This window comes from Podarcis gaigeae (genome assembly GCF_964106915.1).
Source record: "Podarcis gaigeae genome assembly, chromosome: Z".
Taxonomy (NCBI): domain Eukaryota; kingdom Metazoa; phylum Chordata; class Lepidosauria; order Squamata; family Lacertidae; genus Podarcis; species Podarcis gaigeae.
This window is the reverse complement of record NC_139691.1, coordinates 33001228-33017802: the sequence shown is the minus strand read 5'-3', so window position 1 is coordinate 33017802 and position 16575 is coordinate 33001228. Positions and strand designations below refer to the sequence as shown.

The 16575-nt window shown below is 41.6% G+C and overlaps 1 protein-coding gene across 1 annotated transcript in view; it reads right to left on the bottom strand.

The window, feature by feature from the left end:
• Nucleotides 1-246: 246 nt before the first annotated feature.
• UTP14A (UTP14A small subunit processome component) overlaps nt 247-16575 on the bottom strand; it is an 18571-nt gene continuing 2242 nt past the window's right edge. Inside the window, exons 4-12 of the mRNA XM_083723178.1 lie at nt 15566-15685; nt 15349-15443; nt 13949-14072; nt 13760-13837; nt 12256-12553; nt 7263-7612; nt 3146-3336; nt 2957-3056; nt 247-2698 (exon numbers count right to left, since the gene is read on the bottom strand). Coding sequence (XP_083579304.1) covers nt 2408-2698; nt 2957-3056; nt 3146-3336; nt 7263-7612; nt 12256-12553; nt 13760-13837; nt 13949-14072; nt 15349-15443; nt 15566-15685 — 1647 coding nt within the window. The 3' untranslated portion in view covers nt 247-2407. The remainder of the gene's footprint in view (nt 2699-2956; nt 3057-3145; nt 3337-7262; nt 7613-12255; nt 12554-13759; nt 13838-13948; nt 14073-15348; nt 15444-15565; nt 15686-16575) is intronic.

The window sequence follows — 16575 nt, the reverse complement described above, 5'->3', positions numbered from 1 at the left end:
GCTTTCAGTCTTTAGAGCCAACACAGGAACAATTTGCCATAGAAGTGTCATTTGTAATTATTTGTATTCTGCACTCTCACTCTCATTTCCGCTTATAAGGTGTAGTTGTTTTCTACATACACACACACACACACATACACACAATTAACAAGCATTTTTAATGTGCAAATATTAACAGGAAGCTTTCAGCACCGATTCTTAGATTTACACCTCAGGAAGTCACAACAACAACAATCCCACACATGATGCAATCAAATGAAGAAGTTTTATTGGAGATAAATACATGTTAATAGCTTTATTTCCCTTGAGCTTGTTGAAGTAGCAGTATATTTATAGTTTTTCCCCATAGTAGGTTGAGTAGAGCATGGCAATTAATCTTGGAAGAGATGAACAAACCCAACTGCATTATTTTTAAAGTAATTTGCTTATGAAAAAGAGCCAGGTATTAAACATATCTTTCAATACAAGCTTGCACTTTTAAACCAACCAACCTTGTCACCAAATTCGTGGCTAGTAGACCAATGTCTTCACATGGAATACCCTATCCCATCTTCCCTTCTTTCCCTCCAAGAAAACACAACTGGCTGAACTCACAGACAGCTAGCTTCTTCAATTAAGTGGAAGCTAAACACTAGAATAAACTCCAGTTGGCCTCAAAAAGCTAAATGCTGGAAATTTGGTGATGGGTCTGTCACTTGCCTCATGATATATGCGCATATGGGCTGTTGAGTTATCAGGAGAAAATGACATTGAAAATTTGAAATTGAGGGAACAACTGGCAAGTTGTATTTTGTTAAATTTGTTTATTGATTTCTCAAAAAACAAATAACACTTATTTAAAAAGACAGGGTGGTGGTGACGTCATCTGCGCAACGGTCAGACTTACCCTCTCAATTTATTTGCTGATTATATCGCACTGATGATCTCTGATCCAGACTAATCACTGTCAGAGGCCAACAGGGAGATGGAAAGCATATGGTAACATTGCTGGGCTATCTCTGAACAAGTAGTTGTGTTTTAGTTTATCCTGTGAATTGTGATACATTCAAAGTGATCACAGGCTTTAAGATCTGCCCCCACCATGTAAAATATCTAGGAATTCTTGGGTAAAGCTTGATAAAAGTACTTTTTTACCATTACTAAAGATACTGTTAAAGACCGTAAGTAATAGGCCCAAGTTAAACCTATCATGAATGGTAAGAGCGTCATCGGTAAAAATGATGGTATTACAAAAAATGTTTTCATTTCAGACTATTCCTATTTGTATATTGATCGAAACTCTTAAAATTATTGGTAAGGTTTGTCCATCAAGGCAAAAGACCTAAGATTGACAGTGATTTACCAACACTTCCAGAAGTATAATGATGCGGCTCATCTACAAAATACAATTAGAATGATAATATGCAATACAAACCTATGCTTTTCAAAATACTCAGCCAACTAATAATTGGACAACATGATCATGTAAAATGGCTGTGGGAAACTGATTTAGCATAGAAAGTGAAGACGTGGATTGGAATAATTTATGGACCAAAAAACCCTTAGCATTAGTCTCAACTCATATATGAGTGATTACATTTAAGCTGTTACATAAATGGCATCTGACACCACTAACATGCAGCTATAGTAATAAATCATTATCATACTTATGTTTGTAAGCTTGCAATACAATTGGTACAATGTTCCACATGTGACTTATGTACATCCTTTTGGTAAAAGGTGGTCACAGGGTGGGGGGAGGAAGCCACATCAAGGGGCAACATGCAGATTGCACATCAAGTTTAGGACTGTTAACCATTTCCAGGGAAGATCAGCTTAATTTCAACTGCAGCAATAAAACTACTAACACATTTGTAAAGCTGAGCAGGGTCTGGTATGGTTTCAAATTGGACAAGGGATCGCGTGTTGAGATTCCTGCATTGCAGGACTAGGTCACCCTCGGAGATCCCTTCAAATTCTACTGTTCCACAGTTTTATACAAATGGTTAATAGATTCACTTTCCACTTGGTGGCACAGAAATGGAAGAGACTGGATCATTCACAGAATTCTGTGTGGAAGCACAGACAATTTCCCTTACTGGAAAAATGAACAAGGAGAGTACAAACTCTGAACAGCACAGAAGACATAGATGTCTGAAACTTGTCATCCTTTCATTGGGTTTTCAAAATGATAACCCTTATGACCGGCATCCACCTAATTCACTCAATGGACTCTGGCAGAATTTAATAAACTGATTTGTTCCGTGGGAATAAATGGAGGGAGGGAGGGATGGGAAACGAAGACATTTGTTGTATGTGTTTCTGTGTTATATACTGAAAATCAATAAAATTGACTGAAGAAAATAAGAAGACAACAACGCCAGTTAGCCCAAGGAGTCTGGCCTGTATGGCGGAGTCCCTGTAGGACTTAGGTCCGCCGACCCTTCCTCTTTGAAGCATGGCGTGGGTGATGACTGTGGGGTGACAATGACAGTGCCAAATCCGGCTCCCTTCCCATGCCGTTTGCCTTTTCCACTTTGCAGAGCAGCTCACTGTCCTCAGCACTGATGGGCCGGATGATGTGGCCAGGCTTGGTGACAATGTGAGGAGCTGTCAGACGCTGGAAAGCACGCTGGGTGTTCCAAGTGGGGCCCACGGGTGCTTGGATGCTGCGTTCAAATTGCTTGCTGTTCTCAAAGGGGAAGGGCAGCTGGCTCACCTGCAGTGTAGTGAAGAAGTAGTTTAATGGCACAGTTAAATTCACAGAGTTTAATTACATTCCTGCATTGCAGGGGGTTAGACTAGACAACTCTTGAGGTCCCTTCCAACTCTATAATTAAGAAGAAAAAGAAGTCAATTCTAACATCTTAGAATTCTATGATTCTAAGAACATTTATACCGCATCTTCTTTCCCCCACATTGTTTCTGCAGGTGAAAGCGTGAATGGCAGTCTCCCAGGCCAGAGTGATAAACTCACCTGATGCACCGCTGCTGAAATATTGCGCTGTTCACTCAGGATAACATTGGGCAGGTGCCTGTCTTTCCTTGGGGGCCCAGCTGCTGGTTTGATAAGGAACCTAGAGGGCAAAAAAGAAAAGGAAGAAGGGAGGTGAAGCAGGTGACAGCTGGCAGTGACAGACCACTAAGCTTCTGCCTTGAAACATACCTTTTCTTCTTCATCTTACTCGGCCGTAGTCCTGCACCTCCCCACTCGCCCCATCCTGGAAGCACCAGATTGATAACTTTTGGTTTGCTGTTCTGCTCTGCCCGACGTTTTTCTTTCATAAAGTCGGCAATGACGTTGTCACTTGCAAAGGCCTCCCGGATCACCTGTCGCTGGTCTTTGCCCATCTCTAGCTGCAAGGGAGAAAAAGATCAGGAGGCAGGTGGACAAGGAGTCTCACAGGATTTCCAGACAATAGGTCTGACTGATTGAAATGAATGAAAGCTCATTCGAGGAGATTGCTGAATTGCTTCTGCTCACAGAGTCTGACTCAGTGCAGGGATTTGGAGCAGGAAGGAATTTCTCTGCCCAGAGGTCTGTCCAGGAGCTGTGGTGTTTGGATTTTAAAACACCTCCTTCCCTTTCCCAGCAGCATGTGACTCAGCTTGCTTCCAAGAATTCTCTGGAGCAGTTCGGTCCTCAAATACTTTCCTGTAGTACACAAGCTGTCTGCTTAAGACATGCTGGCATAATTCAAACTAAATGACAAAGCATGCTTTGTCACACTGCAGCCCACCCCAATGTGCCCCCCCCCAATACTGATGGACTCCAATTCCCATCATCCCCGTTAGCAAAACCAAAGCTTACAGATAATGGGAGCCATTAGTCAAACACCACCTGTAAGGCTGATCAGATAATACACTTGCATAACAAGAGGCTTAATCTCAGGGTTGTGGGTTCGAGCCCCATGTTGGGCAAGAGTCCTGCATTGCAGGGGGTTGGACTAGATGACCCTCATGGTTCCTTCCAACGATTTTATTAGCGTCACTGTGCTGCTGCTGTCCCTTCCTCTTCTCCCTTCTTTATGTGAAAGGAGGTTGAAATCACCTGCTTGTAAGCTCTGGACAGTTCCTTGTTATGTCTGCACTTGTGGAACAGAAATTTGTTTCATCTGCTGTTCATTAAAAAATAAACCAGCATACTGAAGACACCTAACCACAGTTCCTCAAGTTCGGACTTAACAGGGAACTGTGATTAATTCTAAAGCATAATAATGTCCCTTTGGTTATACAGTGGAACCTCGGTTCCTGAATGCCTGTGTTGTCGTATGCTTCAGTTCTTGAACACTGAAAACCTGGAAGTAAATGCTTTTCGGAACCCGAATGTGCAACGCAGCTTCCGCTGAGTGGAAGAAGCTCTTGAAACCAATGGGAAGCTGTGCCTTGGTTTTTGAAAAAGCGAATGGATTTCGTCTGAGAACCGAGGTACCATTCTATTATTAGTTACTCCTATTAAATGTCTAAGTTTCTCTAGGCATATAAATTGTACTAATGTTAATAGCCTAGTTTTTGTTTTTTTGTAATTGCTGTTGTTGATATTTAGGTGCTTTCACCAGGTTATTATTCTTAATACTCTATATGTATGTATGTATATATGTATATGTATATATATATATACACACACACACAATGTGTGTGCATTCAAATAAAAACATTTTTTTAAAAGGGGTAAAGTACAAGCTTTCAGCCTCCTCTTATACATGTGGCCCCAGGTTTCTTCTTCTAAGAACAAACCCTAATTTGCCATTCATTTCTGAACTGGGCCAGCCTGCTCTGAAAAAGCTAATCTGTGAAGGCAACGATTGGCTTTCTCATACAGTGAGACAGTTGGTCCTTTTAGCTCAGTGCTGGCTCTCCAATAACTCTAGGCAAATACGGCTTCTAGTTCTGCTACCCAAAATCAGTTTTTAATGAGAAACAAAACAAGGAATGAACCAAAGCCCTTCTACATGTGATTGAAGGGGAACCTGTGGACCTCCTGATGTTATCGGACTACAACTACCCTTAGCATAGTTGGCTATGCTAACTGGAGCTGATGGGTGTTGACTAATGACATCTGGAGGGCCACAGCCCCGCCCCATCCCTAATGTAAAGCATGCTCTCTCTTCCCTGATGCATTGGGATAAGGCTCCCTGCAGCTGGAAAACAAACCCGCCAAGGAGATTAAACCTTCTCCCTGACATACTAGCTTTCTCCCATTGGGGAGCTTTCAAAGATGAACGCTTCCCACACCGTTAGCCTGAAGGGGCACAGTGCAAGTAAAGTGTTAGCACTTAGCTCTTCCGGATCCATGGAACCCCTGATTAGCCCCTCCTAATGGTGCTCACTGCTTTTGAATTATGGTGCTGGAGGAGACTCTTGAGAGTCCCATGGACTGCAAGAAGATCAAACCTATCCATTCTGAAGGAAATCAGCCCTGAGTGCTCACTGGAAGGACAGATCCTGAAGCTGAGACTCCAATACTTTCCCACCTCATGAGAATAGAAGACTCCCTGGAAAAGACCCTGATGTTGGGAAAGATGGAGGGCACAAGGAGAAGGGGATGACAGAGGACGAGATGGTTGGACAGTGTTCTTGAACATGAGTTTGACCAAACTGCGGGAGGCAGTGGAAGACAGGAGTGCCTGGCGTGCTCTGGTCCATGGGGTCACGAAGAGTCGGACACGACTAAATGACTAAACAACAACAACTTGATACTTGAAGACTGCTGTCATGTTGCCGTGGTAATCATTGCCCCCTGACTTCCCAGTCTTCTCTTCTCTAGGCTAATCATACCAAACTCTGTTCATCTTTTCTGAAATAACTTGCTTTCCATACTGTTGACCATCTACATTGCTTCCCTCTTAACCTATTCCAATCTGTTTATAAGAACGGAAGAAGAGCCCTGCTGGATTGGCAGGACCTGAGTGCAATTGTCCCCTGTTCCCACCACTTGTGATTCCCAGCAATGCATATTCAGAGGCATACCAGACCTCTCATCTCTAGAGCAAGCAAACCATTTGGTAACACAGCAGGTCTCAAGCTTGCCCACTTACCTCATTGAGCACCTGGGTTAATAACCTTGTTGCTAGTCACTTGATCAATACAAATGAAAATGCTTTCAGAAGTACATAACAGCAGCTCTGCTGGAGCAGACCAATATCCCCAGCTAATCAGGCATCCTATTTTTACAGTGGCTAACCAGAAACTAAAGTGGAAAGGCTGTCAGAAGGACCGGAGTGCAATAGCACTCTCCCTTCCTGAAGTTCCCAGCAAGTGGCATATTCAGAAGCATTGCTGCCTCCAATTGTGGAGGCAGAGCCAAGCCACAGTGGCTAGTGACTATTGACAACCCCATCCTCCATGAATTTGCCTAATTCTTGAGCTGGGGAGACAGTGTGGTGTAGTGGTTAAGAGCGGGAGACTCGTAATCTGGTGAACCCGGTTCGCATCTCCGATCGTCCACATGCAGCTGCTGGGTGACCTTGGGCTAGTCACACTTCTCTGAAGTCTCTCAGCCCCACTCACCTCACAGAGTGTTTGTTGTGGGGGAGGAAGGGAAAGGAGAATGTTAGCCGCTTTGAGACTCCTTTGGGTAGTGATAAAGCGGGATATCAAATCCAAACTCTTCTACTCTTCTTCTATTCAAATTAGAATCAGAATCATAGTTGGAAGGGACCCTGAGGATCATCTAGTCCAGTGTTTAGCAAACTTGGATCTCTAGCTGTTGTTGGACTACAACTCCCATCATCCCAGTGGGCAGGAATGATGGGAGTTGCAGTCCAACCACAACTGGAGACCCAAGTTTGAAAAACACTGATTTAGTCGAACCCCCTACTACTATACTGTGAAAATGCAGCTGTTGCATATGGGGATTTAACCCGCAACCTTGGTGTTATCAGCACTATGGTCTAAACCTATTGAGATACACACACACACACACACACACACACACACACACACACACACATATATATACACTGGTGGCCATCACTACATCACCATCTTAATAGTGTGACCCACAGACCTGAACACAATACTCCAAATGAGATCTGAGTAGTGCAGATGGAACATTGGAAGCTGCCTTGCGTCAGACCATTGGCTGATGTAGCTCAGCACTCTCTTAGATGTGGTTCTCCAGGGTTTCAGACAGGATTCTGCCCCAGATCTACCTGGAGGACGAGATGGTTGGACGGTGTTCTCGAAGCTACAAGCATGAGTTTGCTCTGGTTGCCTGGTGCCCTTTGGTTCATGGGGTCATGAAGAGTCGGACACGACTAAACAACAACAATGGTGCTCACCTCATCCTGTACAGCAGAAGGCAAAAATGGACACTGAATGGGACGAAGTGGCTGAGCCAGCACTGCCTTCAGATCAATCAGAGCCTTGCGCTTGGCTTTCTTCTTGGAGCTCTGGGTCTTGCCACCCTTGGGCGATGACTCAGCTTCCAGAGGCTGCTGAAGTTCAGCACCGTTGACCTCTGGCATTCCGTTTTCCAGTGGGACTTCCTCTGTCTCTATGGCCTCCATATCCTCTAAGGTACGAAGCCGTTCCAGCTTCTCATTCAGGAGCGGCCCCTCTGGCACAGGGCTTGGAGGTGCTGGTAAAAGCACGTCCGTCACCTTGGGCATCACTTCCTCACCGTTAAGACCTGAAGCAAGAACACGACGCAAATTAACATAGCATCTGAAGGGCACTGCTGGATCAGACATCAATCTAGCCCAGCATTCTGCAGGGTAGGAAAACCAAGGCTCTCTCTCTGTTGCTGCTCTTAGCAACTGGTACTCAAGGGTACACTGCCTTGGAATGTGGATGCTCCATATTGCCATCATGGTTAGTATCGGCAGACCCAAAATTTTCACTAATCAACTTTTTGGAATACATCACACACCCACACCCCAGTAAGCCTACCCAGGCATATCGTTTTAATACATCCAATTTTATTTCTGTTTATTTTGAGTTTTAAAATAAATGTTGACCTGTTTTTGGGTTTGTCAGTATTTTTAAAAGAAATATTTCAGTTCATTCCTTCTAAAACCGTGTGGAGATTTAAGCAGTATGCAAACTTCTGTCAACTAGGTAAATAAAACGATTGCTTCCTGCAGCAGTCAAAATATACTTTTCTCCCCTGAAGGAAACACACGTAGCAAACAAACACAAAATAATTCTGGTTAATAAAAAAATTAGGGATGGATTTTATTTCAGCAGACAATGCTAAAAGACGTGGTGTAGTATTTTACATTAAACCTGCACTTGTACCCAAGCTAATCCAAAATGACAATAAAGGGAGGATTCTAGTGGCACAAATCAAAGTCCAGGAAGAAAAGATAGTATTGGTGGAATATAAACACCAAATGAAAATAAATCAAAATTCTTTCAAAAATTGGAAACAGATCTTTTGGAGATTGCAGATGAGAAGGTAAGATGGGAGATCTGAATGGGGGTACCATCATTAGAGATGGACAGAACAATTAGGAAAAAACACACTAAAGCAGGTAGTCTTGCCAAAACTTTTTTTGATATAACAAAGGCATTGAATTTAATAGATATCTGGAGAGCAAAACATGTGTTTGATAAACAGTTCACCTTTTTCACATGTATGTGGCAGTAGTGCCAGACTGGATGCAGTTTGCATTTCAAAAGAATTAGAATCAAAAGTTTTAAAAATTGAAATAGACCCCAGAACATTGTTGGATCATAGTCCTATAATAATGGAAATTTTGAAAGAAAGTTAATCCACCTTTAGATGGAGATTGAATGAGGATCTATTATATGATAAAATCTTGTTAGAAAAGGCAAAAAAGGTTCTGGGAGATTACTTTGAATTAAATCTTAATAATGGAACCAGGCTGCAAACAATATGGGACACTAACAAAGAAGTCATGAGGGGACTGTTTATGCAACAAAACTCAAGAAAAAGGCAAGAGAAAACAAAAAGAAAGAAATTTTAGATGAAATTTCAGATAAAGAAAAAGAATTAATAAAAAAACCAAATAAAGACACGGTTAAACAGGCAATTAAACTATTACAAATTCAATACTCAATGTTGATTAATGAGGAAATGAGTTGGAAAATTAAAAGGATGAAACAAAAGTATTTTGAACATGCCAACAAGCCAGGGAAATTACTGGCATGGCAAATGAGGAAAAGTGAGCAAAAAAATTATATAAATAAGATAAAACATAATGGTAAGGTCACTGACAAACCAAAGGAAATAAGGGAAGACTTCATTAAGTACTTTACAGATCTTTACAAAAAAGGAATTGAAAAGAAGACACTGATGGAAGAATATATAAAAAGCAGCACTCTCCCAAAAATAAATGAAGAGAAATGGATACTATTAAATGGCGAAATAACATAGCAGGAAATATTAGATGCAATAAATTAAGCAAAGACAGACAAATCTCCAGGACCAGATGGAATGTCTGCAAAGTATTATAAAAAATTAAATGAACAGCTTGTGATTCCCTTAAAAGATATTATGAATGAGATTTTAAAAACAGGGGAAGTCCCAGAAACATGGAAAGAGGCCTATATAACATTAATACCAAAACAAGATTCAGATACAACATTAGTAAAAAATTATAGGCCCATCTCACTATTAAACAACGATTACAAACTGTTTGCACATATCCTTGCTAACATAATGAAAAGATATTTGGAGGAACATTTACATCAAGACCAAGCAGGATTTCTTCCAGGTATACAAATGAAAGATATTATCAGAAACGTTTTAAACATAATTGAATACCTAGAATTGCAAAATGAAAAACAAGCAGCATTGATGTTTATAAATGCAGAAAAAGCATTTGATAATGTTTCTTGGGACTTCATGAAAAAGTTCTTGAAAAAATGGAATTTAGAGTAAAATTTAACAAGGGAATACAAACTATCTATTCAGAACAGAATGCAAAATTGATTATTAACCAGGTGATAACAAACCAATGTAAAATACAAAAAGGAACTAGACAAGGATGTCCATTATCACCGCTTTTGTTCATTCTGGTCCTGGTGGTTCTGGCAAGGAATATTAGAATGGATAAAGAAGTAGCAGGAATAATAATAAAGAAAAATGAACATAAATTGAAAGCCTTCGTGGACGATTTGGTTATTACTGTAGAAGATCCAAAGAATTCTCTCCCTAGAGTAATAGAAAAAAATTCAAAAGTTTGGACAAGTAGCAGGTTTTAAACTTAATAAAAACAAAACAAAACTGTTAGTTCTTTCCTGTTTCTTTAAGATTTTTAACTAACAGAATCTATATAGAAATCCACAAGTAGGTAAAGTATTTAGGAATATGGCTAACGACAAAGAATCTTAATACAGTGGTACCTCGGGTTACATATGCTTCAGGTTACAGACTCCGCTAACACAGAAATAGTACCTCAGGTTAAGAACTTTGCTTCAGGATGAGAAGAGAAATCATGCAGCAGCGGCGCAGCAGCAGCAGGAGGCCCCATTAGCTAAAGTGGTGCTTCAGGTTAAGAACAGTTTCAGGTTAAGAACAGACCTCCAGAACAAATTAAGTTCTTAACCCACTGTACCACTGTATTTACAAAGACAATTATGAAAAAAAATTGGAAATAAAAAGGAATTTGGAAATATGGAATAGGATGAACCTCTCTTTTTTAGGATGAATTGCTGCAATAAAAATGAATGTATTGCCAAAAATGATGTTCCTTTTTCATACAATACTGATAATAAGTAATAATGCTTGCTTCAAAAAATGGCAGCAAGATATTTCAAAATTTATCTAGAATGGGAAAAGGCCAAGAATAAAGCACAAAATACTTACAGACTTACAACAGTGAAGAGACTTTTCTCTTCCAGATTTTAAATTTTACTACGAAGCAGCATGCCTTATTTGGATTTGGGATTGGATTAAATTGGAAAAAGAGGAGGCAATAGACTTAGAAGGACATGGCAACAGATTCGATTGGCATTCATATCTGTGGCATGGAAAAGCAAAGGTACACAAAGGATTCCACAATCACATAATTAGAAAGTCCCTGATAAGGGTATGGGAAAAATACAAAGAATTACTGGAATACAAAACTCCGTGGTGATTGTCGCCTATTGAAGCATTATCACTTAAAACGTTAACAATGAAAGGAATATGGCCAACATATAGAGATTTATTAGTAAAACAAAAAGGAAAGTGGAAATTGAAAGATTACGATGAGATAAAGGAACAGCTTCAGAGTTGGTTGCATTATAGGCAATTAAATGAAATCTTCATGGAAGACAACACACAGTTACACTTACAGTTTCCAAATTCCAAAAGGATATCATAGATGATAATTCTAAATTGTTAAAGGAGGCATATAATATTCTGTTGGAATGGGAAACTAAAGATGAAGACGTTAAATCAGTATTGATCAAGTGGGCACAGAACATAGGTCATAACATACAATTTGAGGATTGGATAAGGCTTTGGAAAGTGAAATTTATGGATTGTATATTGTTGAAAGAGAATTATATGAAAATGATGTACAGGTGGTACTTTACACCATTGAAACTGGCCAAAATATACAAAACAGAACAAAAGAACTGTTGGAGATGTAAAGAAAGGGAAGGTACATTTTATCACATGTGGTGGGATTGTAAGATTATTTTAAAAAATTGGGCAATGATATATAAAGAATTGAAGAAAATGTTTAAAATAACCTTTGTGAAAAAACCAGATGCCTTTTTGTTAGGTATTCTAGGACAAGAAATGTTGAAGAAAAATCAGACGTTATTCATGTATGCTACCTACAGGAGCAAGAATCCTAATAGCACAAAACTGGAAGACTGGAAAAATACCATCTAAAGAACAATGGCAAGAAAAATTGATGAACTATGCAGAACTGGTAAAATTAACAGCCAAACTGCGTGAAAAGGACAATAGTGACTTTGGAAAATAATGGGAACCCTTTACTTGCAGAAACAAGAAAAAAACATGGACTCATTGGCAGGATTTAAATAAACATTCACAACTTTATTTACAGATAACAAGAAATATAATTAGTGATGACAGAACTTTATGTATAAACAGAACGTAACAAACCAGAAATAGAAGTTGGGAGAAGTCAACAGGGAGGGGGAAAACTAGAAAATGGATGTTAAATGATGATATTGAATAATTGTTATGAGAAAAGAAAATTAATAATAATTAAAAAAAATGTATCCTGAATATACAGCCTATTGTTTTCACTGAATGACCCTGCCCTGGTATTATACAAGGAATAATAGCACCTTATCTGTTCATTTCCCCCACACCATGCATTGTTTTATGGCCCTGGCCCTGCTGACCTGCAACAAAGCCTTGCAGCAAAGTCTCCTCCTTGGTTGCAGGTGGCTCCATCTCTTCGTCACTCTCTTCGCTGTCTTCTGGTGCAGCTGGAAGGTCCTCCTTGGGCTCTGCGTGGGGCCGTCCCAACATCCAGGGGTTGTCTGGATCCAGCCCAGCAGGCCTCTCATTGACAACACTTGGAACAAGATCCCCCTCTGCGTCAGTGTCGTTGCCACCTTCCTCGCTATCGGAGGCCGGGCGTACTTTCTGGGTCAGTTCTTTGTTCCGGGCCAGCTGCTCCTGCATGGCTTGCCTAGCCTAGAAAGGCAGGCAGGCAACAGCATTTACTTGCAGACCTTAGGCTTACAAAAGCTATTCTTTGCTTCTTCACTAGAACCCTCCCAGGTCCATCCAACCCCCAAAGCCAGGTGGAAAGAGTAGAGCCTTTGAATAGGGTTACCATACGTCTGGAATTTCCTGGACATATCCGGAATACTGCAGTTGGAAGCAGTGTCCAGGTGGAAATCAGCAACATGTCTGGGGAAATCTAGACGTATGGTAACTCATGTCAGCAGTGTCATTTTTGCCTATTTTCCATAAAATAGCTTTAAAAATGTCTGTCTCTCTCTCTCTCTCTCTCTCTCTCTCTCTCTCACACACACACACACACACACACACAGCTCAAAAACTCTGGCAAAAAACCCCAAAAACAACCAGCCAAAATCTCAGCAACTTTTGTGTCTGGATTTTCACTTTTTGAAATATGACAACTCTACCTTTGAAGGTGGTGCCATATGCAAAAAGGAGGCATAGGGGGAGGAGACAGCTATCTGCTGCACCCCAAAAGTCAACATGGATACTCGGATGGTTTGCATAGACAAACCAGTTTCTGTATTATTTCAGATAAGAGCTTGAACGGTCTGGTGCCAGAGGATTCTTTTTGACACAGCTGTTGTTAAGCAATCAGAAGTCAGAAACCCTTGCTGATCTACTGCAAATTGTCCAATCTACCAGTAGATTGTAGATCTATCTTTGGCCCTTCCCTGACTTACAGTATCCCGTATTTTCAGCCACAAGGGGACCAGCAAAGCATAGACCCATCTAATAACCACCCAGGAAGCAAGTAAAATATTTAACAGCCCAACTTAAAATACTATTTCCTCCCCCTCCCAAGTAAGAATTTCAAACAATACTCTCCAGAGAAAGTCAATTTCCCAGGAGAAAGGGTATGAATTGCAACTGGCCAGAAAATGTTTTGCCATCTGTTTTTGGCTTTGGATGTAAATCCACCCAATGGCGGGAAGGCAAACGGACAAAAGAAAGGCCTTTTATCACCCACTTGCAAATGTTGTTAAAGGTGCTCTAAAAACCACTTCTATGGGAAAAGACTGATATTTTCAGCCAACCCTTTTCTGGAAGGTACGTTTCAGCTCGATCAAATCTCTCAAGCACCTGCCTTGGTTTAATTACATGTTAAGAACGGGTTTTGGCTGATAAAGCCTCCTCGCTCCACACGTCTCTCACCTCTAGGTTGTACTTTGCCATGAGGACTGTAGATTTGGCCCACTTGCCCTTGTTCTGGTGTTTCAGGCTCATCCTCTCCTGCACAGAGAAATAAGGCAAAATGTCACAATGGTGGAGTACAGTAAGAGAGCACCCTCCACTAGGCAAAGGGGCCTCATTTCAGTACCACAGGAAGGGGGCTGCACTCACCTCAATACGCGCTTTCTCAATTTTAGCTAGCTCTTCTAGAGCTGCCTCAGGGTTAGTTTTCTGCAACGTCTCGAATTCTTTCAGCACCTTGCGTTTCCTGCTCTTCCTAAGCATCCTGTGATACCTTCAGGAAGAGGAAGATAGCAATGTCTGAGGCTTGAATAGCCAGGCCAGAGGGAAAGGACACACAGCTAACTGACATCACTGCCAACTCCTGATTCAAGGGAGGCAATAGAGCTGGTGTGTAGAACCTGTTTGCTCTGGCCATTGGCAATGCTTGTTGAGGCTGATGGGAATTGTAGTTCAGCAACATCTGGAGGGCCAGAGGCTGCAGCAGAGAGTCAGTGAAGTGGTTAGAAAAGGGACAAGAAAACTGTGACTCTAAATGTTGCTGCCCTCCCCGCAACTTCAGCCAGTACAACCAATGGCCAGGGATAGTAGGGGTTGGAATCCAGCAACTTATTGAGAGCTACTAGTTCCCCACCCCTTGTGTGGAGTATCAGCCTAAGGCCAGAAGGTCTGTTTCAAATCCCTGCTAGCTGTCAAGCTCAATGGGTCACCCTGATTGAGTCAATGTCTCTGCCTTACCCACCTCACAGGATAAAGATAAAATGGACATGGGAATGTTGAGAGGGGGGGGGAGATCAATGTACACCATCTTCTCAAGAGATCATTGCAAGAAAAGTGTAAAAAATAAACAAACAGAGCCCACACCTGTTGGGGAACAGAGAAACCGCACATGGGGCTGCATGTTTTCATTTTGCGTGCACAGGGATTTGAATCTGTTTTAGAATTCCTCATTCTAACATACTCCAAATGTTATTTATTATTTAATTATTTTTAAAATTACATTTATGTCTTGCCCTTCCCTCCCAAAGGAGCCCAGTGTAGCAAGTCGCAAGATGCCTAGTCCTTTGTGGGCTGCAAGGAACTATGCACAAAAGTGAGAAGAGGACTTTTCCCACCCAGCCTCATTTCTTTTCGGCAGCCAACTTAAAAGGGTGAAGGTGGGTTGGATGGTTGTTCACAAATTTTCTCCAACTTAAGTCAGCTGATCAGCACTTACGGCAATGTCTGCTTTGGGCAGGGATCAGTTGAACTAAGGAGTTCTTAAAGAACAGCCAATCCCTGCAAGCCTTGCTGTCACGACCAATCATCTGATCAGCACATCAAGACTTTCTTGGAACAGAAACAACTGGGAGCATCCTGTGCAGCTTCCCAAATGTTCTTTCACACCCATGTCTTTACCTGCGCCCACACCCAATGTAAAATTTGATATCAGGCACGGAGCAGGTAACTGTGCTTGCAGGGGAAGGGGGGGGGAACGACAGTTTTGTGATCCGCTATCAGAACTAATGGGACTGTAGGTTGCCAGCCGCTGCTCTACGACAATTGCTTACCTTTTGCTCTTGATCTTCCGCTGACGTCGTGCCTTAGCCTCATAGTAGGACTGCAGGACTCGAGCCTTCTGGCGCTGCATACGTCGCAACTGTGCCTGGAAATGCGCACAAATGGAGAGGAGGGCTGACTGTAAAAGCTTACAGAGCAAGGCAGTGTGGGATCCAGGAGGGAGGGAGAGATGGAGAATGGGACAGAAACAGCCAGATCTAGACTCACCTCCTCCAGACTCATGGCCTGCAGCGAGGACTTCTCCTGTGGCGTCAGGAGTGGGTCCTTCACTGGCTGCTTTCCTCTGTGCAGAATATCAAAGATTTCTTGCTCCAGGGGTGTTCGTGCCTTAGAGCGGGTGAGACGTCGTAAGGATGGACACAGAGAGGTAAGTTTCAGCTTACTCTAAAGACTAGTCCAACAAGGTCACTAACAAAACAGGGGACCCTCACCCCCCGACCTCACAATACTTTATTTGCCAGTCTGATTTTACGTGAAGGGATGCTACCTCTTCCTTTGCAGACTATGCTTGTCATTGCTGCCTCTGGAGACTATCTGGAAACTTGAGGCAACATAGGAACTAACCAAGTTATGAGCATGTTAAACAGATGCTTTCCCATATTCACTGGCTCCAAGCTAGTTCCAAGGCTTGGCTGGTTTTGACATTTCAAGCCCTTCATGGCTTAGGGCTGCGGTATCTGAAGGATTGCTTCATCTCACTGTGTACTCACAAGCGCCCTGAGATTATCATTGGGGGGCCTTTTCTGGAAACCTCTGCCAGCAAAGTTATGGTGAGAAGACCACCAGGTAAAAGGGACTTCTCTGCAGTGGCCCCGGGTTGCATAAGACCCTCCGCAAGAGGGGATTGCTTGAACTCTAATGTTGTTTTAGAACCAGGCAAAGCCTTTAAAAGGGGGGGGGGGACAGGCATTCAAACTCTGTTTGTTTTACCCCTGAAATGTTTTAGCTTGTGATTAGATGCTGTCGTTATGGTTTTAGCTTTTCTCTGTCCCTATGAAGACTATTGTAATACTACTTTTTAGAATTTATTTCCTATTTTATTGTTTAACTGCTTTTATCGTACCAAAAGCATGTTAGTTATTGGCCGAGCAAAAACCATAGCAGGCAGATAGCTAGCTAGATAAATAAATAAACAAACAAACAAATACATAAACAAACAAATAAATAAATAAATAAATAAATAGAATGTATTATTATTTATTTGTTACATTTATACT